This window comes from Pipistrellus hanaki (genome assembly GCF_964339955.1).
Source record: "Pipistrellus hanaki genome assembly, chromosome: 17".
NCBI lineage: Eukaryota > Metazoa > Chordata > Mammalia > Chiroptera > Vespertilionidae > Pipistrellus > Pipistrellus hanaki.
This window is the reverse complement of record NC_140519.1, coordinates 37,469,738-37,496,400: the sequence shown is the minus strand read 5'-3', so window position 1 is coordinate 37,496,400 and position 26,663 is coordinate 37,469,738. Positions and strand designations below refer to the sequence as shown.

The 26,663-nt window shown below is 40.1% G+C and overlaps 1 protein-coding gene across 2 annotated transcripts in view; it reads right to left on the bottom strand.

The window, feature by feature from the left end:
• LRP12 (LDL receptor related protein 12) overlaps nucleotides 1-26,450 on the bottom strand; it is a 39,568-nt gene extending 13,118 nt beyond the window's left edge. Inside the window, exons 1-2 of one of the 2 annotated variants that reach the window (XM_084864552.1) lie at nucleotides 26,207-26,450; nucleotides 8,495-8,551 (exon numbers count right to left, since the gene is read on the bottom strand). In XM_084864552.1, the coding sequence (XP_084720678.1) occupies nucleotides 8,495-8,551; nucleotides 26,207-26,288 (139 nt within the window). In that variant the 5' untranslated portion in view covers nucleotides 26,289-26,450. The remainder of the gene's footprint in view (nucleotides 1-8,494; nucleotides 8,552-26,206) is intronic. The other variant, XM_084864551.1, reaches the window with a different exon arrangement.
• Nucleotides 26,451-26,663: the final 213 nt, after the last annotated feature.

Sequence of the window (26,663 nt, the reverse complement as noted above, 5' to 3'; positions counted from 1 at the left end):
AATTCTTAAATTCATGAAGATACAAACAAGCATACAAATAAACAAGAAAAAAATCATCACCACTTCTCCCCAAGAATGTTGAAAATTGCTCATATTCATTAAATGATTAATTTACATTAAAGATAATAATTAATTCTGGATTCAATTATATTTAACTTAAAATTATAATACAGCACTGAGATATAAGTACACAAATACTTAATAGCTGATTTAACAGCAATGAGATACATCTAAAAACTAGGGGGAAATTTATGACAAAGCAGACAATTGTTAATTTTTAAATAAATGAATAGACAGACTAGTTATAGGGGAAAATGAGAAAATGTTTTATTAGGTTTGTTTAAAAAATTTCCCCCCTGAGAAACCCATAGGTGGTGCTCTTATATAAAAAATTAAAGAATTTATGTTCTGGTATGAATGCTCAAAAATACTGTTATGAATATTTTCACACAGTCGCCCAAGGATAGTAGTAAGAACCATCTCTCATTCTTATTTTATGAATGTAGTATTTTATCTTAAATGTAGTAGGTTATCTTAAAATGTAGTATTTTACATTTCTAATCCAATAAGTACTTTAAAAACAAAACTATATCATAATGTTTCTCCCATACCTGGTTATTCATATAGATTTTGATATGTTAATTTTGCATATCTGCAACATGACTGAATTTGGCATTTGGTTTCAGATCCAGCCAGTGGCTTTTTATCAACACATTTCTGATGTACAATACATTGGAGGCACGTAGATATTCTCTAGTACAGTCATAACTTACTCCCTTTTCTACCTGAGACAGAATAAATTCAAATGTGAAAATATTAAGATTAACATTAGAAACCATTAAAAATACTTCTTCCTCCTTTTTGGGTTAATCGTTTGCACCAATATACAAGTAGATTTAGAATCACAAAACCTAAATTTAGTGGTTTTGTCATAATGTAAACTACTAAATCTTTTTGGGCCTTGGTTTCATGTATCAAAATAAGGAATTGCTACTTGAATATCTCTAAGGTCTATTTCAGACCTTAAATCTTGCCCTCATTCCCGATCATACTGATATATTTCTACTATATTTCTGCTAGCTCATCAGGAGGCATTGATACATTTTTCCTTATTTCCTTACTTTGCATTTTCTCTTTGACCCAATGAAACTGAACTCCAATGACTAACTCTATAAAAAGTCTTGCTAGCAGGCAAAGGCCACTGCTGACCTCACTGCCAAATCCATTGGACCCTTAGCCCTCATGGTACTTGATCTCGCTGGAGCACTTGACAGTGATAATTTTTTCTTTGATATTTTGCTACCTTGACTTTGCTGACATCACCTCTGTTGGTTCTCCTAAATCTTGACCATGTTAGTTCTCTAGCATTAGATCTGCCTTCCTTAGCTCCTCATATGCTGGTGTTCATGGTTCATTCCCAACTTCTGCTCTCCTTATTTTCTATGGAAGATCTCATTCACTCCTATACTTACTGCTATATTTACAGTTCATGGGTTTAAAATCTCTAGCCCAGAGATTGTGCAGTCAAATGCCCACTGGGCATTCCAACTTCAATTCAACATGATCAGAACTGGGTGTTTCTCTAAACCTTATCTTTATATCGTATATATAACAGTTCCTCTCTTAACTGAGGTTTCACTTTCCATTGTTCAGCTATTCATGGTCAACCAGGATTCGTAGTTATTAAATGGAAAAACACAGAAATAAACAATTTATAAGTTTTAAATGTTGCACCATTCTGAATAGCATGATGAAATCTCATGCCACTCTGTTCTGTCCCATGTGGGATATGAATTTGTCCCTGTTTATGCTATCCTCTTGTTAGACATTCAGTAGTTGTTTCTGTTATCAGATCCATTATTAGAGAGAGAGAGGAGAGAGAGAGAGAGAATAAGTCTTATAACTTTTATGACAGTATCCTATATAATAAAAGCCCAATATGCTAAGTATCCGTTCGGCCGTTCAGCATTTCAACCAATCAAAGCATAACATGCTAATGACATGCTAAGGCCACTTAATTGCTCTCTATGACATGCACTGACCACCAAGGAGCAGACACTCTAACTGGTAGGTTAGCTTGCTGCTGGGGTCTGGCTGATCAGGACTGAATGAGACAGGCTGGACACGCCCTGGAGCCCTCCTGTGATCCCTCCACAGATGGCCAACCTTCCCCATTCCTCCCCAGCCCCAATGGTGCACCAGTGGGGTCCCCTGGCCTGGCCTGTGTCCTCTCACAATCCAGGACCCCTTGGGGGATGTCGGAGAGCCAGTTTCAGCCCGATGGCAGAATTGGTTGCTATGATGCGCACTGACCACAAGGGGGCAGATGCTCAATGCAGGAGTCCCGCTCAGCCAGAAGCCCAGCTCACAACTGGTGAGCACAGTGGTGGTGGCAGGAACCTCTCCTGCCTCCGCCTCAGTGCTAAGGATGTCCAACTGATGGCATTGGGAACGGGCCTAAGGTCAGTCGGACATGCCCCATGGGCTCCCGAATTGCAAGAGAGCACAGGATGGACTGAGTGCCCCCTCCCGAGAGCATGAATTTCATGCACTAGGCCTTTAGTACTGTTATAATTGTCCTATTTTATTAGTTATTGTTAATCTTTTACATGCCTAATAAAAATTAAACTTTATCACAGTTATGTATGTATAGATAAAACGGTATATATAGTGTGTAGTACCATCTACTGTTTCAGGCATTCACCAGGAGTCTTGGAATGTACCACCCATAAGGGGGCCTACTGTATTCTTAATCCTTCCTGTCTTAGGCATCATTTAGTTAAATAGTCACTTCATCTAACTCAAATAAAAAGGAAATCTACTTTAAGAATACCACAGGCAATCTCAAAGACTTTTCAAGCACAGGAAGTAAAGCAAAGCCAGGCCCTACAACGACTAAAACTCAAAATTTCCAAGTCAGAAATTGAGACCGCCTTCACCACTCCTTAGGCCTGTTTTATCTTTCACATCTTTGCCCCAATCTTCCAACTGGCTTCCTCTTGAGTCCTCTATTTTTTCGTTATTTCAGTTTTTTATAATAATTCCCAATTTATCATAACACTTTAGCTCCAGCACCTACCGTCAACTGTAATTTCATTTTTCTTAGTGCATTACATTTAACGTTATTTATATGACACCTTTTCATGTAAAAGATTTTTGATGATGCGTTGTATATAGTCAATTTGGTAATACTTAAGACTCCACTGTCTCACTTGTAAATGGGGATTAAAACACTACCTACTGCATAGAGTGCTACCAGGATTAACTGGGGTTATTTTGGTAAAGGACTTAGCACACGGCTTGGATTACAGTAAACTGTCAATGAGTAACACCATCTAAAACGCCAAGTCAGACCGGCTGGCTGGCAGGAGCAGCAGGAGTGTGGTACTGAGGCGGCTGGGAAGGCTGCGTGGGAAAGAACGCAGTGACTGTTCATCCAGCATGTAACTGGGCACCACTCTGCTCTGGGAAGATTGAGAAGCGATGCCGTGATTAACTGGTTCTCTGACATGGGGAGGAGCCAGGGGAAGAATGGGGCTGAGACACATACAAAACCTTGCTTTAGAAAACGAATCTCTTCTGTTCTAAACCACAATGTTGATATGGTTCTGCTAGTTTTGTGAGAGTTTCTCTATGGAACAAACCTCGCCCTGTTCATAAATAAAGGGTAGCAATGCCCTAACCGGTTTGGCTCAGTGGATAGAGCATTGGCCTGCAGACTAAAGGGTTCCAGTCAAGGACTTGTACCTTGTTGTGTGCACATACCCAGTGGGGGGGGAGGTGCAGGAGGCAGGTGATCCATGTTTCTCTCTCATCGATGTTTCTAACTCCCTATCCCTTTCCTTCCTCTCTGTAAAAAATCAATAAAAATATATTAAAAATATATATAAAGGGCAGCATTTACAGTCAATGGTGGCCCCTATCCTTTAGCCATCTTATTTTTCACAATATAGAGTGTTTCAGAAATATTAACTCGATTTTGGCTAATAAATAATTATGAGCACTCTAACAGCAATATTTACTACTCTAAGATAGGAAAGATTTCAATGATCATTTAAAAGGTATAAATGTGGCTCAGTGGTTGAGCATCAACCTACAAACCAGGAGGTCACGGTTGGATTCCCAACCTGTCAGGGCACAAGCCTGGGTTGAGGGCTTGATCCCTGGTAGGGGGCATGCAGGAGGCAGCTGATCAATGATTCTCTCCTATCATTAATGCTTCTGTCTCTCCCTCTCCCTTCCTCTCTGAATATATATATATATATATATATATATATATATATATATATATATATGAATCAGTGCAAGTATATACACTTACATGAATCTATTACTCATACTTAGGATTCTCTCTCATTACTCTCAGACCTGTTAGCAAAACCCACACATCTCTACTGCAAGCAGGGAATCCTATATCCTGCTGCTTAAAATTAAATGCAGATTTAATTATAATAAACTCTACATTAGCACGTTACTAAAAAATAAATGTAGCAACATTTATTTCTACTTTTATTTCTATTATTCTAAGTAATGTTTTTTTAAAGACCCAAATATCGCACTTGATCATTAACTCTAATCAAGGCAGATATTTCCTTGGTTTCTTGAAGGTCACTAAAGAAACAAGAATCAAGGTCTATATGGTAGTAAAATATTTTAAAAAGTCAAAAGGGGCAAAAGTATGGAAAATATGCAAGGGAAAATAGAAAAAAAAAAAAAACAATAACCCTAGTTTTTCTAGTTCCAACAGGGTCACAGCATACTATGAGTAAGATAGAAGAATAGTCTTAATGGAACTATCTAACCAGCTTTATTCTAAGTTTCCAAGGAGTAAGGATAAATTTGAATTTTGCTAGCAAAGCATAAGATAAGAAGAATATGAAGATTCAACCTTTTATACCTTTTTTTTCAGGTTAAAAAGAACAATGTTTTTCACTAAAAGGACATTAAATTATTAATATAATACCTACATTTTCCAATTTTAAGCACTACAAAAGACTAAAATGCTAAACGAGGTACTATTTCTGTTTGTGGAATGGTAAAGATGATTAATTTTAGAGGTTTACTGTGATTCTTGCTGGAAACATAGAAGAGGTAAGGCAGAAATCAGCACCTGAACAGACAGATGGCCTAACGGTGCACAATTTTCTAAGCCACCTCTATCAACTTTGACATAATTTTTAGTATATTCACATCTTGTTCCAAAAGTGTTCCAATCTTAGTGTCTGCCGTCAGGAATAAACACCACTCAGAAATAAACACTACTCAGAATATGTTTAAGGGAGGAGTAAAGAAGAACCATCATCTACTTTTCTGAAATACTGAATTTCTATCACTGCAGCTTAAGATCAAATCACCCCTAACTTCTATGGGGCTAACAGACAACTAAAATCCAAGTCCAGTTTGCTCACCTGCTAAATGACTGGTTTTTGCACAACAGTTTCACAGTACATCCAATTCAAATTCATGCCTTAACCAAGTTACCGGTAATTAAAATGCTACCACACTCAATAAATATTCTTAAAGTGAGAAAGGATTATTCTCAAAGTTACAGAGTGGAAAGTAAAATGTTAAATGTTTAAATACAACTCGTTTTTTATACCTCCGCTGGATCTGGCCCATTCACTCCAGCGGGTGGACTTCACTTTGCCAGCTAAGCACCAAATACTCTGTCACATTATGACCTGCTCTGTCTATGGCCCCAGGACTCACATTTACTGTTCTAATGTTGAATTCATTTACTGTTTGTTATAATAATCTATACTAATGAAAGCCTAGGTGGCCCCTCCCCCAGTGCACAAATTTCATGCACCGGGCCTCTAGTACAATATAAAATTATAATGCATAATAACTACGCTATACATATATAATTGTTCAAGAAATACTTGATAATACTTTAAATATCATCTATAATAATAAAAGTATAATATGCTAATTAGACTGGAGAGCCTAACGACCTTCTGGCCGTCCTTCCGGATAACCTTCTGGCCGAAGCCAGGGCTGCAAGGCCTGAGGCAGCCACTGCAGCTTCGAGGGCCAAGCCCCTTGCATGAATTTCATGCATTGGGCCTCTCGTAATTATGTAACACAGAAATATACTGCACAAAACATACTGAATAAAACATAAATAAGATGTAATAACGTAGCATAAAATATTAAAGTATAATATATGTAAAACTTACAATACAACCATTACTCTTCTTTCTGAAACTTAAAGGGAGCACTCTAAAAGCTTACGTGTCTCATAAATAAACTTTCTGGAGGCAGATAATGCCTTTAAAATCAGTAATATCCTAAACTAATGTGTGTGATCTTTTAAAAAAATGTACTGTTTATATTCTCTACTCACTTTCTTCATTTAAAGGATAGTTTCTTGACTTCATATCTTCTACTTCTATATTCTGAAATCCTAAAATCCTTCACGGATTCATTATCACTCAAAATACAATAAGCTTTCTTTCCCGTCTTCATTGAAACTCGGACAAAAGACACTCTGTGTGATATTGGTCAAAAGAACGGATGAGGAAGATGGCACCGAAAGCTAAGAAGGAAGCCCCTGCCCTTCCCAAAGCCGAAGCTTTGAAGGCAAAGAAAGCGTTGCTGAAAGGCGTGCACAGCCACCAAAAACAAGACCCACACGTCACCCACCTTCCGACGCCAAAGACACCGAAGCTCCAAAGACCCCCTACAATTCCTCGGAAGAGCGCCTCAGGAGAAACAAGCTTGACCACTATGCCATCATCACATGGCCCTGACTATGGAGTCAGCCATGGAGAAGATAGAAGACAACAACACACTGTCTTCATTGTGGATGTCAAGGCCAACAAACACCAGCTCAAACAGGTGGTGAAGAAGCTCTACGACACTGATGTGGCCAAGGTGGACACCCTGATCAGGCTGGATGGTGAGAGGAAGGCATATGTTTGACTGGCTCCTGACTATGATGCTTTGTTTTTTCTTTTCGTTTTTTAATATATTTTTATTGATTTCAGAGAGGATCGGAGAGGGAGAGAGAGTAGAAACATCAATGATGAGAGTGACTGATCAGGGTGTTGACCTTGGCCGCATCATTGATTGGATGCTTTGTGCACATACCCGCCTGGGATCAAGCCCACAACCTGGGCATGTGCCCTGACCGGAAATCAAACTGTGACATCCTGGTTCATAGGTTGATATTCAGCCACTGAGCCATGCCGGCTGGGTCAGTCTATGGTATTTTGTTATGGAAGCCCAAACGGACTAATATAGTTCTCAATATTTTTAAAAGCATAAAAGGGATCCTGAAACCAAAAATTTTGAAAATCACTGAATTAGACAATAACCATTTGGTTGTGTGAATTAAAATGTTGGTAAACAAACTTTTTACTTCACAGGTACAATTTGGAAAAGTAATTACAATTCTCAATAGCTATTTGAAATAGAAAGGAAAAGAATTAAAATCGTCTTTAAAATAACCTTATTTTTACTTGATATATCTAATTATATACCATTTGACAGCATATGAAAATAGTGAAACAAACTAAAGGAATCAATACAGGCTACTAAGGTACTTGCTTTGCTTTTTATTATAAGAAAACCAAGCTTGTTGATGTGTTTAGCTAGTGCACACTAACTCTTAGAGTATTTGTTAAATCTATTAACTTTCTGAATATAAAATCAAACATAAAAGAAACTTTCAGCTTTGCTTCATATGAGAAAAAACAACCAAACAAGTAACAAGATGACAGGAAGGAAACACACTAAATACACTAAGTGCAATTTTTTAAACTACAAAATTTATTAAAAAACATAGGGAAATAATAAAGTAACAGTGAAAAGCTATTTTAATATATGCAAAAATAAAAGATTTTGCTCTCCTAGTAATTGTAGTTGATAGCAAAAATGGTAACAAAACTGTGGAAGTCACTAGGAATGAAAATTTTAATAGTTATAGCCTTTCAGAATTAAATTATAAAAGCTTAGATGAGTGGGAAGATGTATTTACTTCAATAAATTTCTGAATTTCATGGACACAGATATATTGTAGTTACTTTTTAATGGCATATAAATTGTGATTTTTTAATGGCATATAAATTGTGCACTCAAATACAACAGTTTTATGTATAGTAGTAGTCTAATCTAAAAATCAAACCAAGTGCTTAGTTTTTAAGGCCTAATGCTCCATTCAAAATTACATTTTAATAAATCTAATTTCATATAACTTTGTATGTAAAGAAAATACTAATTCATTTTGAGCTAACCTCTCTTGGTTCAACGTTTTTATGAAAAATAATTACGCAGTCCATTTGGAAAAATATAATCAACCCATGGGCATGCAGATATCAATTTTATCTTATAAGAATTTCTCCATGTTCCAGTTACTTCATTCCTTATTACATGCTGCAAAAAGCAGTAATAATTTTTATAGCCAAATATCACTTCATAAGATACCAGGTGGCTTTCAATATTTACCATATAAGTCATGCATGAAATTTAAACATTACAGAAAATGACTTACCAGTTGACACTCCTGAAATATGCACATTTTCAGGATGTTCTGCAAGAGCACCATTTCCTAAAATTAAACATAATGGATAAACTAATTTCCAAAATAAAATTTATAACAATTTTCAGATTCTCCCTTTAAAAGAAACTAACCACATAGAGCTACGTGCAATATTCAGAAACTAAATAAAAGTGTCCTATATATCCTTCAAAACAATACAAAACCTAACATTTTAATGGTAGTAGGGAAAACACAATATTTTTGAATTCACAAAAATACAGTGTAATATATTATATATATATATATATATATATATATATATATATATATATGTCAAATATACACATGAGTAAAACAGAAAGAATTTCCTATCAATTTAATAGTCAAAAGAGAACCTCATATCACTACTAGAAAAGGAAGAATCATGCACTTTAAAAAACATATATTTTTATTGATTATAGAGAGAGCAGGAGAGGGAGAGAGATAGAAACATCAATTAGAGAGAATCATTGATTGGCTGCTTTCTGCACACCCGATTGAGCCAGCAATCCAGCATGTGCCCTGACCTGGAATTGAACTTGACCTTCTGGTTCATAGGTTGACATTCAATCACTGAGCCACGCAGGCTGGGTGAGAAGAATCGAGTTCTTTTAAAAAATCATATTCCTCTAAGACAGTGTTTCCCAAAGTGTGGTACGCGTACCCCCAGGGGTACGGGAAGAGTTTGGTGGGGTATGCGTTGCATCGGAGTTTGGTGGGGATATGCACTGCACCATGCTTAGCTGTGCCTAATTCTACGTTCTCATGAGTATGATGGGTACTCAGCGTTACGAAAATTATAGAAGGGATACACATATGTCAAAAGTTTGGGAAACACTGCTCTAAGAGCATGCTCAATCGGTCAACAGCGTGGCTATTGCTAGGGTCACACATGTTGGCACATTAAAAAAAAAAAAAGCCTTCATTGTCTCTTTCAATCTTATATCAACAACTCTAGTAGTCTTAAGACCATTAGGGGCAAATTTATATCTTATTTTTGGTATTTCCTGATTTTCTATACATCCTATCACAAAGCTGGGGACATGGAACCATTCAAATATACTTCTAGTAATACATGTGACCAGAGAACAGGAAAATTTGAAGGGTAACTATTGCATTGCTAGGAAGATTGTTCAAGTTTATTAGAGGTTCTATAATGGGAGCCAAGGACACAGTAGGTCTACAATCTGAATCCTGGAGTTCTTTATTAGCCCCTCTCTCTGTCCCCTTCATACCTCCCCTTTCTTCTGGTTCCTTTGTCTCCTCCTGATGATATATTCAGGTCTTTCTCTTCCATAAAAGAAAACTTCTTTCTTGCCAGTACACCTACCTGTTTCTGCTTTCCTATCTCGGTCTTTCCCTTCTTAGTTAAAACTCTTTGAAAGAATCTATACTCACTACTGGAGCTTCGTTACATGTCATTTGCTCCTGAACCTGCCTCTTTCTCAGCCTGGTAATAGGCCAGTGCTCTGCCACAAGTTACCTCTTCACTCCTTCCACTCAGCTCAGGAATAGATCTCCATCCACCTCAGGGTGCATTAGGAGTCTTTAATGTTCCCACCATACATCAAATTTATACTGCATCAGGAGCATACTGGAATTGAACCTGGAACCCTTCAGTCCACAGGCTGATGCTCTATCCACTGAGCCAGTGGATAAGGTTATTGTGTAAGGTTATTGTGTATCTTATTCATAATTTTGTGACCTTTTGTTTTAGGTAAATAACTCCCTTGAGTATTTCCTACAGTGGAGACCTTCTGATGATAAATTCCTTTAGCTTCTGTATGTCAGGAAAAATCTTGATTTCTCCTTCATATCTAAAGGACAACTTTGCTGGATATATTATTTCTGGCTGGTAATTTGAATATTTGGTTCCATTCTCTTCTAGCTTGTAGCATTTCTGCTAGGAAATCCAATGATAAAATTAATGAACTTCCATTTATAAGTTACTTTCTTCTGTTTCTTTGGCTGCCTTGAGAATTTTTTTTTTTTTTGTCATTAATTTTTGACAGTTTTAATACAATCTGTCTTGGAAAAGGCCCTTTTGGATTGACATGATTAGGTGTTCTGTTTCTTGGATCTCTTTCCATAGGTTTGGAAAGATCTCATCAATTATTTGTTTGAGAAGCTTCTCCATTCCCTCTCCCTCTTTTCCTCTTCTGGTATGCCTATTATATTTATATTGCTTTTTTTTTTTTTTGATGGAATCAGGTAGTTCTAGTAAAATTCTTTTTTTTTTTTTTTTTTAATGCTCAAATCTCTCTTCTTCCCTCTGTATCATTTCTATCTTGGATATCACTAATTCTGTCTCCATCTGGTTGGCTCTATTTTCTATACTTTTATTTATCCTTAATTATTTTTATTGAGTTCTGTATCTCTGGAATTTGTTTGGTTCTTTTTAAAAGTTTCAATCTCTTTGGTAAAGTACTTGTTTTATCTGCTGACATGTTTTCTGAGATCATTAAATTGCCTGGCTGTATTCTCCTGCATCTTGTTGATTTTTTTTCATAAATGTAATCTTGAATTCTCTGTCATTTATATCACATAATTTTATATCTTTAAGTTTGCTCTCTAGAGAGCTTTCATTTTCTACTTGAGCTGCCTCACTATCTTGGTTATTCATGGTTATGTCTAGGCATCTATGTGTGATACCTCTCTAGAGATTATTATGCAGAACCCTTTCTATTATTTTCCAGTAGGTGGCACTAAATAATAAGTGTTTAGCTATCTTGCACTTCTCTGGCTTTTCAGATCTCTGTGGGGTAGATGGTTTCCTCTACTGTGCACTGGTCCCCCCTGCTGTCTTGGGGAGCTATTCCACAGGGGAATTAGGAATCATGGAACCTCAGTGCTGTCCTCCGCAGCCAGACATTGCTGCGATTATAACAATGCCTGTGGGTGTGGGGGACCTGGCCAGCTTCTTTGCTGTTTTGCCCATCAAGTTATGGTGACCTTGGACTTCCGTGGGGTCTTTCCAGTGCTCAGAAACAGTCGCAGAGTGCACCCTTCACTCAGGGAAAGAATGATTCTGTATTACTAGTTCTCGAATTTGCAGATCATGTGCTACACAACATGACACCAAAGGCAAAGCACGCCTCCACGACGTGGTTTCGGAGTCAGGAATGCTGACTGCCAGGCAACCACAGCAGCATCTCTGACCTGTGTCTCTGCCCAGGTCGCTAGGCTCATCCACAGCTCATCCTGCTCACTCCTGCGGGAATGCCCACTGAATCTCTCTCCAGGCGGAGTGAGTGCCAGCCACAACCTGATACCTCCCCTCTCTGAGCCCCCCTGTGAACGCCCAGCTGTAGGGCTGCATCTCTGGCTCAGCTCAGCTTTTCTCCCCTCCTACCTCCCTACTTTGCTCCTACTTGCCCAGCTTAAGATGTTTCAATGTGCAGATCTTCCAGGAATATTGTGCATTGAGCAGGGAATTCTTTGTTGAGTTATAAGTGTTCAAAATGTTGACACTTCAAGGGGAGAGACCAAAGGAATCTCTCAAGCCACCATTCCTCTGACGCCTCTACTTATTACTTAATCAAAAGGACAATAATAAAAATAAAAATTAATAAAACACATTAATTACAGTATTTATAAATGTGAACATAACTAAAAAATCTAATGTTCAATATTAAAGAACAGTTTATGAAGAGAAAGTGATAGGACAAAGTGCCACGGATATATGCCAAGTAATATCAATAAAACTACCAAAAATTACAATTTCTAGTAGTCAAATATGAATGCTCATTTCATTACCTTCTAAACACATTTTTACTATGTCTTTATTGAAAATTATGAACACTTAATAGAACAGTTTGATTTTTACATATTTACTAAATTAGTATGTGGTATTTATTTGCATTTCTTTAAGTTAATTTTTGTTTCCAATTTTATTAGTCATCCAATTACTGTCCCTATAATTAATTATCTTTTGTTCATCTACTAAGGAAGAAAATTAACATTTTACATAGGAAGTATTTGTATAAGTTATTTAATAGCCTCACAAAAAACCTTGAAGATAGGCAGCAGAAAACCCAATAATCTAGCATCTTGCTATTTAGAAATCTCAAATAGGAAACCAAAATTAATTAAAAAGCATTAATGAGCCGGCATCTATGGCTCATCTATCAGTACCACAAGCAGATGTGTTCTAGTTATGAATTAAAAAAGCAAATGTGTCCTAGCCGGTTGGCTCAGTGGATAGTGTCGGCCTGTGGACTGAGGGGTCCCAGGTTTGATTCTGGTCAAGGGCACATGTTTGGGTTGTGGGCTCGATCCCCAGTGGGGGGCATGCAGGAGGCAGCCAAACAATAATTCTTTCTCATCACTGATATTTCAGTCTCTCCCTCTCCCTTCATCTCTGAAATCAATAAAAATATATATATATTTTTTAAAAAGAGCATATGTATCAGGAATTAAGCAGTGTGCATATAAACTACACTGAATTTAGAAATATCTAAAAATAAAACTACAAAAAAGCAATATACTGTTATGGTTAAGAGAAGAGACCAAACCACCCTTTCTGGGTTCAAATCCTAGCTCTTCTGCTTACTAATTATATAGCCTTAGCTAAGCTACTTAACTTCTCTGGCTTCTTATCTGTAAAGTGAAAATACTAACAGTATCTAGGCTGCCAGGGTTGTTACGAGTGTACATAAACATACAGTGATTAGAACACTGTCTAGCATACAGAAACTACCACCGTGTTTATTATTGTTATGAGTTTATAAAACAGTCCCTCCTTGCCTCTGCTCCTTCATATAGCACAGCTTGCCATTCAAATACAGTTAAACCTAGTTTCTCCAACATCTCCCATCTTGAACAATTTGATTCTTGACCAAGCTGTTCACAGAAAAAAAAAAAAAATGTTTTGGTTGTTGTTGAAGCAAACTTCGGTTTAAAGGACAACGTTTTCAAGCTGATACCTCAGCATGACAAAAATTATCTCTCAGACCACAAACAAAGGAGAGAATGTTTTTGCTGTTGGGGAAGTCACCAATTAGCACAATTTTAAAGCATAAAGAGGCCATCAAGAGTGCTAATGTTGCTTAGGGTGTGAGAGAAACACTGATCACAGCAACTGAAAAGGTAGCAAAACTTCTGCTGCTTGGTATAAAGGGAAAGCAGTTAGCCCAGGCAGGAATAGGTGAAAAATCAAAGAGGCTGCATGCTGACCTGAGACACCCCTGGAAGGAGTGCTGAAAGTGAGTCCTTTAAGGCCAGGAGGGGGTGGTTAGATAAACTTAAGAAGTGTTTATTTACAGAGTGAACAGTCCATTAGACATGTACTGTATGTAAGGAGTTTAAATAGGGAATCATTTGGGGGTCTCGAATGAATTAACTCAATTTACATTTTTTTAATGGGGGAAAAATGATTCAGTTTTTGAACCATTTGCTTCTTGAACAGTTTTCCAGAATGAATTAAGTTCGAGAACTAAAGTTCCACTGTACTGTACTGTACTGTGACTATTTCAAAATATTTGTGTTTTAATCCTAGCCAGGTGGGTCAGTTGGTTGGAGCATCATACTATATATTGGAAAAAAAAAATGTATTCCTATACTTTAGCGATGAAAAATACAAAAAAAAAAGAGAAAATAATTACATTTACAATAGCACACACAAAAAAGTAAATTTAACAAAGGAAATACTCTGAAACTATAAAACATTGTTGAAAGAAATTAAAGAGAGCCAACATAACTGGAAAGCTATCTCATGTTCATGGATCAGAAGGATCTAAATTGATAAGATAGCAATGGTCCTCAAACTGATCAACAGAATCAATTTTATACCTAACAAAATCAAAGCTGCCTCCCCCAATCACCCCAAACTGAGAAACTAATCCTAAAATTCACATAGAAATTCAAGTAACCCAGAATAGTAAAACAATCTTCATAAAAAATAATAAATTTTGAGGATTCACATTCCTGATTTCAAAACTTACTATAAAGTTACAGTAATGAAGGCAGTGTGATAACTGGCATAAGGATAGACAGGCATCCATAACTGTCAATCAAGAAATAAGCCCTTACAGTTAAGTCCACTGATTTTCAACAAGAGTGCCAGGATAATTCAATGGGGAAAGAATAATATTTTCATAAATTGGGATGAGGCAACTGGTTACCCACATGCAAAAAGTGATTTTTGATCTCCTACCTCACACTTTATATAACAACTAGAGGCCCAGTGCACGAATTCGTGCATGGGAGAGGTCCAGTTGGCTGACCCCAGGCCAGTTGGGAAGAACAGATGGTGGAAGATTGGCTGGCCAGCCCCACCCCCTGATCAAGCTGGTTCGCTGGTCGCAGTGGGCATCACAACAACTGGTCATTCTGGTTGTTATGGCGTTCTGGTTGCTGGCTTTTTATATATATAGATTACTCAAAATGGACCACACATTTAATATAAATATTTAAACTATAAAACTCTTAGAAGAAAACATAAGAATTAATCTTCATGACCTTGGATTAGGAAATGGATATTTAGATATAACACCAAAAGCACAAGCAACAAAAGTAAAAACAGGTAAATTGAACCGCCTCAAATCAAAGAAATACTTGTGCTTCAAAGGTCACCAGCAAGAAAGTGAAAAGTCAAACTACAGGATGGGGGAAAATATTTGTGAATCACATATCTGACAAAGGATTAATATCCACAATACACAAAGAACTCTTACAGCTCAACAACATCAAGACAAATAATCCAACAACTTAGAAATGAGCAAAGACTTTAAATAGACATTTCCAAAAACATAGACAAATGGTCAAAAATACATGAAAAGAAGAGCATATCATAACTCATTAGGGCAATGAAAATCAAAACTACAATGTGATACCACTTCATATGTGCTACATGCATGAACCATAACACTGTGTTATGTTAAGGAAGCCAGTCACAATAGATCAGTATGATTTCCATTTATATAAAATGTCCAAAATAGACAAATCCTTAATGATACAAAGTTCCTCAGTGGTTGCCAGGGAGTAGGGCAAAGGGAAAAGGGACAGCAATTGTTAATAGGTACAGGATTTCCTTTTGGGTTGAAAGAGTTTGCAATTAGATAGTGGCGATATTTGGAAGGCCCTCTGAGCATATTCAAACAACTGAAATGTATACTTAAAAAGACTGAACTTCGTTTATAAAAGTGTTATTTTTTAAAAAGCATAATAAATACACTATGACCAAGTGGTTTATCCTCCAAATAAAAGGCTAAATATTAAAAAAAAAAAAAATCAATGTAATCCATTATACTAACAAGTTTGATTCCTGACAAGGGCATGCGCCTAGGTTACATTCTAGATCCCTGGCTCCAGTGCGCAAGGCAACCAATCAGCGTGTCTCTCTCATATAGATGTTTCTCTCGCTCCATCCCACTCTCTCTAAAAATCAATGGAAAGGTATCCTCAGGTGAGGATTAACAACAACAAAAAGGAATAGAATATAACCAGCACCCCAAAAGCTACTCTGCACCCCTCTCAATTACTACCCCCCCATAGGCAATGATTCTTCTGTATTCTAACTTCTTTGATTGTAATCATACAGCACCTATAATTGAGTGACTGACTTCATTTGACCAACATGTGAAATTCACCCACACTATATCAGTCGTTCTGGGGGGTTATTTTCCCCCTTCCCATTATTGTGCCGCAAGTTATTCTCAAACCTGGTCAGTGGACTCCTTGGAATCCACAAAACCCTTTCAGAGTTTAAGAGAATACAGAAAGTTCACTGATACAGTTTCAGGTTCCATGTTGTAACTAAACTTTTTTAAAAAGAAGTATTACTTGTCAAGTTCTGGTATAGCATCAAAGAATACTCGTTTATCTGAAAAAGGCTACTTTACAATTACATATCTAATTGAAGCCAGATTTTCTTCCAAAACTTCAACCAAAACTTGTCACAAAGACTGACTGCAGAAGCAGGAATGAGAAATAGCTGTTTTCTGTTAAGCCAAACATTACAGTCATTTACAAAAACACATAGCAATGACACTCTTCTCGGTCAATTTTTTGTTTCGTTTTGAAAAATTTATCATCATTTGCCATTTTACATAACTTTTTAATGTATGTTATCTACGGTCACATGTAATGGGTTTCTTATGTCATTTTAAAGGAGTTAAATATTTTCACAATTCCTCAATTTTAATTTCTGTTATTTAAAAACATATACATCTCTCATATAAAGAGAGTCTTCTTCGGATTCCTCATAATTGTTGAGTCCTGAGACCCAAAAGTTTGAGAACTACTGCTATACACTTATCCTAGTTAATTCATCTATTCCGTTGCTGATGGACATATGGGCTGTGTCTAGTCAGGAACTATAACGAGTAAGGATGCTCTGAATCTTCTTGCGGATGTCTTTTGGCGAACATTATGTTCCCACTTGCAGGAGTAGAACTGCTAGATCACAGGGCCTGTTTATATTCAGCTGAACTAGACACTGTTGCCCAAAGTGGTTATTAAGCATTTGAAATGTGGTTACTCTAATTAAGATGGGCTATCAGTACATAAAATTCACACTGGATTTTGAAGACTTGGGGTGAAACATTATTTTCTATTGATTACATGTCAAAATGATATATGTTAGAGATACCGGGTTAAAAATATTATTAACACTAATGTCACCTGTTTCTTTTTGTATATACATAACTTACGTTTGAGGCACACATTACAGTATTCTTTCCAAGACCCCCAGTGGATGCCTAAAACTGCAGATAGTACCGAAACCGCTATATACTATGTTTTTCCCTACACATGCATACCTTTTCACTTAGAGGAAGAACGGTACAGCTCCTCATTAGCATATTCAAATCGCCAGCACCACTACTCTTGTGCTTGGGGCCATTAAGTAAAATAAGGATTACTTGAACAGTCACTCTGATAACCGAGATAGCTGCTAAGTGACTAGTGGGCGAGTAGCACGCACAGTGGAGATTTGCAGGACTAAGGGAAGAGTCCTGTCCTGGGCAGGATGGAGTGGGACAGCACGAGATGTCATTATGCTACTTAGACTGGCGCACAATTTAAAACTCATGAATTGTTTATTTCTGGAAAATTTTACTTAATATTTTCACACCATGGCTAACCATGGGTAACTGAAGCTGCAGAAGCAAAAATAACTGTGGAAAAGGAGAGAGGGCTAGTGTCTATATCTACTAGACAGCACTGCTCCAGAGGGGAGCAGAGAAGTGAAACGGGCCAATGCCAACACTGTATATAAGCACAGACTCACATGTTTATGAGAAGGGCACCTGGTTTTGATGAACCAGGAAGACTTCCCAAAAAAGGTAACATCTAGAGAAGAGCCAAAGAACAGGCAGGACTTAGCCTAGTTGAGAAAGTGTTGGAGGAAGGAAGATAGGGCTTAGTGAGTTATGCTTATATTTTTAAAATAGGGAACTACTGTAGGGTTTTAAGCAAGAAAATTACATCATATCTGTACTCAGAAAAGTCACTCTGGCTGCTACTGTATGTGGTCTGACTCAATCAGGATAAAACTAGAGTCAAAAGTAGGTGGGGGGTGTAACAACAATGTGGACAAAAAAATAGCACACCTCTACAAGAAATAAACAGCAGGAGAGGGCTGTGAATCTTGGGCAAAACCACGACCCTCAGCCTCAGCTTCCTGTAATAACACCTACCTCACCGAGTTCCATCAAAGGATGGGCATGGTCATTGGCACTAATTCAACAGCAATAGGAATCCCCAATGTGGGTGGATGAGGAAGGACACTTTATTCAGTTCAACAGCTCAACTGTGATATGGCAGGGCGAAGAGAGGGTCGTGGGGCAAGCCCCTCTCTGGGTACACGGCTCTGCTCTGCTCCATGTTGGTCTGCTTTGCCCTGCACTGGTCTGCTCCCCTTTACTCCGCTCCAGGGAGACATCGCCCAGGTTTCCGCTCCAGCTGGGAAAATAATCTTTGGTGGCTCTCAGAGCCAGAGGGAAGCTGGCTTAGACAGACAGAAGTCCCTGCTTCTGGTCCCGGACTGGTCTGTCCTCATACACATGAGGACTCCCCATCCTCACAGTTTGATGGATCCAAAAGGGACTGTCATCCTGATTGGTCGGAATGGAGCGGTTCTGACTGGTGGGTGGATGGGGGAAGTAGCTGTGTGGTTCCAACTGGATGTGGAGAGCCTCAGTGCTCTTGGCTGACACAGGATTCCAGGAACTCCTCTAGAAGGAATGGCTCAGATGGCAGAAACACACTGCACGTGTGCAGGCTTCTCCCTGCGTGCAGTTTGCAGGAGAGGCCCCTGTGTAGAATGGCCGCCAAGCTCTGGTTTGTTGTTTTAACTTGAGCCCAGTCAGCCACCAGGAACTTTTTTTAGTAGGTATATTCCTTCTCAGAACCACAGTTATTTTGAGGATTTAAGCCAAGCATTTCTGTTTGTTTGTTTTGTTAATCCTCACCAGAGGATTTTCCCCCCTCACTATTTTGGAGAGTGGAAGTTGGGGGAGAGAAACATCGATGTGAGAGAGACACATCGATTGGTTGCCTCCCACACTGAGTGCGGCCGGGGATTGAACCTGTAACCCCAAAAACAAAACAAAACACTTGTTGTTGTTGTAAAAGTTTAGTTACAACATGGAATCTGGAATTGACCTGGAATTGAACACCTGACCCTTCCGTGCTCAGAGCTGACTCTCCAACCACTGAGACACACCAGCCAGGGTAGCCAGGCATTTTTTTTTTTTTGTAAAGGAGTTCTGTATTCTAACTCTTGGTAAAAGGTTTTAGTGTTACTAGAACAAGCAATTATAATGTCAAGAAATTGAATTCTATTTCATAATATACCAGATACAAAGATTCATCTTTTCTCTACTCTAATTCACTAACGTAAAACCTAAATGATGCTTTAACAATCAATGAAATTAAGTCAATTAAGAACTTACCTTTTATTTGAAAGGCAAATTCCAATCACTAAATATATTGCTATGCTACATTTAATTTCAATAGTGAAGGATTAGTACCACTTTCCCTTTTTTTAAAAAAACTGAAATGTAAGTGAATTAAAGGTAGGTATCAAGTTACTCTCATTCAATGGTCAGAAACTGAGTGTAAAGCAGTTTCATTTCTTCACCAAACCAACAGGGCAGTGAATCATCAAACACTTTAGAAAACTGTTTTGTCAACTTCACTTATTTTAAAGTTTCAGGACTGTCTAAAGTGATATATTCTATAAATAAGCTATACAATCCAAGAGGAAAAGGTAAAAGGTCACTTTTATTTTTCCAAAATTTCTGAAGTTCTCCAATCCACCAATGCATTCTTGACTCTTCTGAGACATAAATCTTTAATTGATCACTTTGAACCAGGCATTTAACTTGGACAAAACGTCCTTACCATCTCTTTTGTCCCACCCTTTACCCCCTGCCCGAAGCACTATTGAACACTCTTGAAATACAGTAAAGTTATGTCCTGTACTTATTTCACTAACAAAAAATGGCAGTCCTTAGAACTGAGCTCTCCAGAGAGAACCTATGTCTCTCCCTTTGTAACTTAAACCCTCACCCTTCTTGTCACATGCTGTACAACTATTCATCGCGGTGCCCTTCTCGCACCGAGTGTTCTCCGGCTTCTCCTTGTCAGATTAAATAGAAGCTTAACTTCCTAAGGGCCTGAGCTGTTCTCCCGAAATGTGGCAACAGAAATCACGCCCGATCTCTCATGCCTCCTCTTCACTCTTTCCTGATGATCTCATGTCGTGTTACTCAGATCTCATGTCATGCCATCTTCCCACTCCAAAATCTACGGACCTACGTTCACCAATATGAACTCCTTCCCCTCTGTGACGAGAGAGAAAGTATCCTTTGCATCCCTACCAAAGGGGCATTCCGTACTCTTCTGTCTCCCCTATTACTACCTTGGTCCAAGCTCCTGCGTCTCTCACCTGGACTACAGCCAAAACCTAACCATCCTATCTCTACTCTTGCCTACTTCAGAATATCCTCCACACCCTGGTGAAAGTGACTGTTTTCAAAACATGAGTCACATTGTGTCACTTAAACTTCTTTATTAATTGCACTTAAACCCAAACTCTTTCCCATGGTTTTTCAAGACCCTTCTTCCTGCCTAAGATCCCAACGTTATATGTCCCTCTCCCTATGACCACTGTGCCCCAGCTACAATGACTTTATTCATTTACCTGCAACATGCCAGCTGTTATGCGCCAACTCTTTCGTGATTCTGGGGCTTCCCCATGTGTTTCCCGTGAGCAAAAAAGCTCTCTTATTCCAACCATAACATGGTTAGTTATCCTTTAGGTCTTATGTCTCCTTGGCAAATAAGCCTTCCTCTAATTATCCTGTGTCTGTTATTCTCTATTGCTGCCCCTTGTTTCTGTTACAGAGCTTATTACAACTTACTCACTAGCCTGTGAGTGTATGAGGGCAGAAACCATGCCCATTAGGTTGTGCCAGACATAATATGTGCTCAACGAGTATTTGCTAAATGAATGAATGAGGGAAGAACCAGACAGGATTAGGTTGCAATTTTGGCTCCACTACCTCCTAGTGATTTGATCTTAGTTAAGCCTCAATTTTCTCTTCTATTGAAAAAATAGTGCAAAAAAAAAAAAAACAAAACAAAAACCAAACCCTCAAATATAGGATTGCTAAGTGAGACCTAATGAAGAATAACTGACAGTGAATAAAGACCAAGCACCGTATCTGAATTTAAGGTTATAAACTTACACACACACACACACACTGTTGTTGGCATCCACATAAAAAGACTGATGACATGCATCTGAACGGTTTGTATTTGCGACTTGTGTCTGCAGGATCTAATCCTATAACTTAGAAAACGGTAATAAGTAGTGTACATCCTATTTCTCACCCCTCCCAAAAAGAGGCACGGGGCAGGTGGTGAGGAGAAAGAGAGGAGGAACAGGAGGAAAAGGTGACCTTAGAAACTGGAGATGATTAACTCAACTTTGATTCCTAAGTTTCGAACAACCTTCATTTACCTAGAAAGATCTGCAGCAAGCACAGGATTAATACTCATTCTAAAATTCTGAAATAAAACACTTTCTAATTGTTTAAATTTATATAAATCTCATCTATATTAAATGTTTACCTCCTTTTTTATCTTTTGTTCTTTAGACTGTAATAGCATTTATAAAATGTAAAACAAAACAAACCCCAACCACGAAAATACCTCAGATCAAAAACACACAGAGGTCTGTGTTCCCTTATTTTATTGATAAGTTTTAACTATTCTAATCACAAAAGTCAGTCTTTTCTTTCTAAACATTTTTTTTTTAACTGGTGCTCACTTTTCAGCCTGACATTACTTTTATGGTTTCTTTTGAGATTTTACTTTCTAGGTACCTTCTAAATCATTTACCATACTTCACCCAAATCTCCTCCATACTCTTCCTGGGACACAGTTACCTCTCTGAAAGTGGTCACTTAAAATTTCTGCCCCATAGCCACCTAGATTTTGTAGAATGTGCTGCATACTTTCATATTCTCCCTAGGCCATAGATATAACTTAGATTATAAACCCAAGGCAGAATTTATGCTGAGCAATTCAGTTTTATTCAACATATTTTACATAATCAAGCTTGACTCTTTTTTTAAAAGAATTGGAATCTGGTTTAGGTTTTTCTTTCTCATGTTCCAGTTATTCCTACAATCTTTCTAACTTTGGAACTGTTAGTCTATCCTTAAACTGAAAAAAAATATATAATGCTACAGAATGGTCCATAAAATTCATGGGAAAAGATTTACCCATTAGATATCAAATGCAAGAATAAAAAGAAATATTTTGTGGTACACAACATCTAGAATAGTACTGTGTACAGCAAAGACTTTTGACGATAATAAGCTGAAATGCAGCTTGAAGACTTTATCACAGGCCAGTCAGTGTATGCCAGGAAGAGTTCTTACTGCCACCAAATACTCTGGCACCAAGGAACCAACACTAAGCATCTCCAAGGCTATTGTAAAGGATACACAAGTACAACCAACATTTTAAATTACATGTTAAGGCTTCATCTAGGGCAGTGTTTTTCAAATTGCAGTTATGCATTTTAATCTATCAGTGGGCCCCAAATCATTTAGTCAGCCCACACCAGGAAAGGAAGAGTGAGAGAAGGAACAGTCACAGAATATAAAGTGTCAGGGTACATCGCAAGTAGTAAAGGTGTTATTTCATGACCTTTGTTCCGTATACTGGGGGTAACAGAATATGTATTTTGGGGGGGGAAAGTGAGAATATACTGATGTGGGAGACAAAACAAAAGTGGAAAAGGATAAAGCGACGAAACTGTTAACACTTACCAAATGATTGCTCTGCTAAAGAAAATCTTCTATTGACTAGGCAAACTCATTAGTCAACAGAGCCAAATATCAACAGTACAACGATTGAAATTTCTTTGGAGAGCCAAATTTTTACAACTTAAACTTCTTCTAACGCCACTTCTTCAAAATAGACTCCCCCAGGCCATGGTATTTTGTGGAAGAGCCACACTCAAGGGGCCAAAGAGCGGCATGTGGCTCGCGAGCCGCAGTTTGCCGACCACGGGCCTAGGAGACAGTTCTGAAAACCTCCATACATTTATAAAAGCCAGACTTCCCTCTGTGAATAATGAAGCAGCACATTCTTCCTTTTCAGCAGGCCTAAAACAACGCCAGGCAAAGCTCACGGTTGCCCCACTGATGTTTCAGCCTTCAAACTCCCAAATGAACCTTCACTCTCCACTACCTCTCAGGAGCATTCAAAGCAGCAGCTCCTGAGAGATAATTATTGGTCCTTGAACAACTACTTCTAGAGAACATATCACAATTTAGAGTTTCAAATTAGACTTTGGTATTCAGAAAAGTAAATTGGAGTATAATGGTCACATTATTCCACTAAAATGGTCACATTTAATAGTCACCTAGTCCATTAAAATGGCCATGGGAAGAGACTAAACATCAAAATAAAGAGATTACACACACACACACACACACACACACACACACAAACTGTTTCAAAGATTCAAGGTGTAATTTGTAGCCATTTAATAGTGTAGTTAACAGGTAATCACTCTGAAGAGTTGGTATTGAAATTGCCTAACTACTGACCAATCAACCTGCTTTTCCTTACTGGGTCTATGTTAAGAGTTACTCAGAACACTTGGTTGTTTTAACAGATCTTACTATTTTTGAAGCCACTTAAAACACACACACACACACACACACACACAACACTCTTTGATGTCTAAGGGACCGTTTTTATAAATTATAGCTAATATTTATTTGTATTTAATAGTATATATAGCTAATATTTAATAGCATTTCTCAGGATGAATCCACTACTCATTACAGCTAGTGCATATGCAAGTTCAACACACCCCACCCAATACTACCGCTGCAGCTTTTCTCTCTATATAAACTCACATCTGGTGGAAGAGACAGGGGAGGACAAAAGCTGTGTTATAAAGAGGATGTCCCCAGTTGCGGGGTAAAAGGTTTCTTTAATCTCTGCTCACACAGTTTTAATATTCCGCCTGGCTCACCACCTCCTTTGTTTCATTTACTTTGAAACTTGCTGTGGCTTGAGACATCAACCCTTGGCATGATCCCTTGCTAGTTTCATAAAAAGAAAGTTTCTGTCTTTGCCCCCTCACACTTCCTCCACTAAACACCAATTCCAAAGACATCAATCTTTGATCAGCACCTACCAGAAAGTTGCGCTGTGCACAAAAGAATGCACCGAGGCAAATTATGGGGTTGGCAGCCTCTTACGCCTGGAGTCACAAAGACTTGTAGTTCAAACACTAACGACATAGGTTTTAATGAGAGGAGAGCCGAAGAGCCTGTTTGTTTATCCACTCGAATCAGACACCACTACATTTCAAGTCTGATTATAGCAGAGGATAAAGCTGGACACTCCTAATCACCTTAGATGAAAGATCCCTCTCACTTTCTTCTCTCTCCTACACCAAACCGAGGGCAGAACTATATACACCACCTTCAGGCCAGAAAGAACAACATAATAGCTTATTGATCTCTGGTGTGGACTCACCCCCACAAGTCATCAGGCAAGGAGAGAGCTCAGAGCCGCTAGTTGCAACTCACAAGCAAAAGGCACGCCCTGGGGTTTTTCTGGTCACACACAGGCACACACAGCAATGAACACGTCAGCGGTGGACCCAACCTCTCCCCTCCCCAAACAAAAATAACCTGTGAATCGAGTCAGGCAGCAATACATTCTGCATCACGCCGGGAAACCATGTCTTTGGCTGTCAATATCAGTGTAAGTGCATTCAACTCTTCCCGTGCAAATCCCCGGGTTCCCAAAGTGACCACCCCACAGGCCAGCGCTTTCAAAGGAGTGAATACTGGCCCAGGAATGACATGTGGATGGAACTCCATCACCACCGCCATCCGTGTGACGTGTGTGTGTGTGTGTGTGTGTGTGTGTGTGTGTGTGTGGCCAATGGCTCAGACTCTTAAATGGTAACATTTCACTGCGGGATGGTAACTTTCTAACCATTTCCTTCTCAAGAAACCATGCCCCGCTCCTCCCCAAAAAGTCCAGGTTAATGAATGAACTGTGTTCTCTGAAAGCACCCGTGTGACCAACATGCTTAACGGAGACACTCCACCCGGTGAAGCCCGTGGTGGAACTTAAGATTCTCAAGCAATGCATGTTCTTTCCAATGAATTCCTCCGCCCGGGTCCGACCCCAACAAGCAATCTGCAGCTTGGTTCTCACCCCACATGGCCTCCTGCCTCCTCGGAGCCTCCAGGGAGTACAAAACCCGCAATCCTCAGATTGGAATAAAGACACAGTGACCATAGAAGCGCACCGCGATGGATAAAGGGGCAAAGGAGCCCGGAGTACGAGCAGATACGCGGTCCCGGAGAGGGGGAAACTGAGGCAGGGGCTGGGAACTCTGTCCCGGCCGTCTCCCGCGTGGCTCCAGGGGCAGGAGCAGGAAAGGACCCGGGGGCAGGAGCAGGCAGGGCCCCGCAGGCAGCGCTGGGGGGAACGCGGGGGGCTTGCTTTCCCGCGGAGGGGGCGGTGGGGCCGGAGCAGCGGGCATTTCCCGGGAAGAGAACTCCCTAAGCCCGGGGAGGGGTCCCGGGGCTGCAGGGGCATCCTGCCAGCGGCGGGGCGACTTCCCCTGCTGTTCACAGTCAGACATCGTGTGTGAGTGTGTGTGTGTGTGTGTTAGTGTGAGTGTGTGCGTGTGTGTGTGTGTGTGTGTGTGTGTGTGAGTTAGTGTGAGAGTGTGTGTATGTGTGTGTGAGTGTGTGTATGAGTGTGTTAGTGTGAGTGTGTGTGTTAGTGTGTGTGTGTGTATGAGTGTGTGAGTGTGTGTGTTAGTGTGTGAGTGTGTGTGTGTTAGTGTGTGTGTGTGTGTGTGTGTATGTGTGAGAGTGTGTGTGTGTGGATTGTGCAAGGGGCCCTCCAGCCCAGGTCGGGAAGTCCGCCCGCCACCTCCCCGGCTCCATCGGGGCTCCGGGCCGGGACCCCCAGGCCCCTCTCCAGCCGCCCGAGGGTCTGGGGGTGAGGGGGGCGCAGGGCGAGTGGGTGGAGGCGTCTCCGTGCGGGGCCACCCCCGCCCACGCCTCTGCCCCCCTGGCCGGGTCTTTGTCCCGCCGGCCCCGGAGCCTCCCCCGGCTCCCCGGAGAGGAGCCCGTCCCGGAGGCCTGGGGCCGGCGGGCGCGGGGCGCGGACACTCACCGGACACCCCGGCGAGGAGCAGCAGGAGCCACGCACACCTCCCCCGCGGCCGAGACTCTTTTGTGCTCCGGCGGCGGGCCATCCCCGCGGCAGATGGAGGGAGCGAGGAGATGGAGGAGGAGGAGGGGACGCGGGAGGAGGAGGAGCCGGGGCCAGACGCCGCCGCCGAGCCCCCGGCTGCTCCCTGCGCTCCCCGCGGCGGGAGGAGGCGGGGAGGGGCCGCCGCCGCCGCGCTCCCTCCCTCCGTCCGTCCCTCCCTCCGCCGCTGCCCCGCTCCCACCCCGGCGGCGGCGGCGGCGGCGGCGGCGGCGGCGAGAGAACCAGCCCTACGGCGGGCGGCCCTCCGCGGGGCCGAGGCGGGCAGCGCGCGCGGGCGCCAGGCGAGGGGGCGGCGGGCGCGCGGCTCGGGCCTCGCGCCTCCCAGGCTGGCACCGCCACCCGCCAGACGGAACGCGAG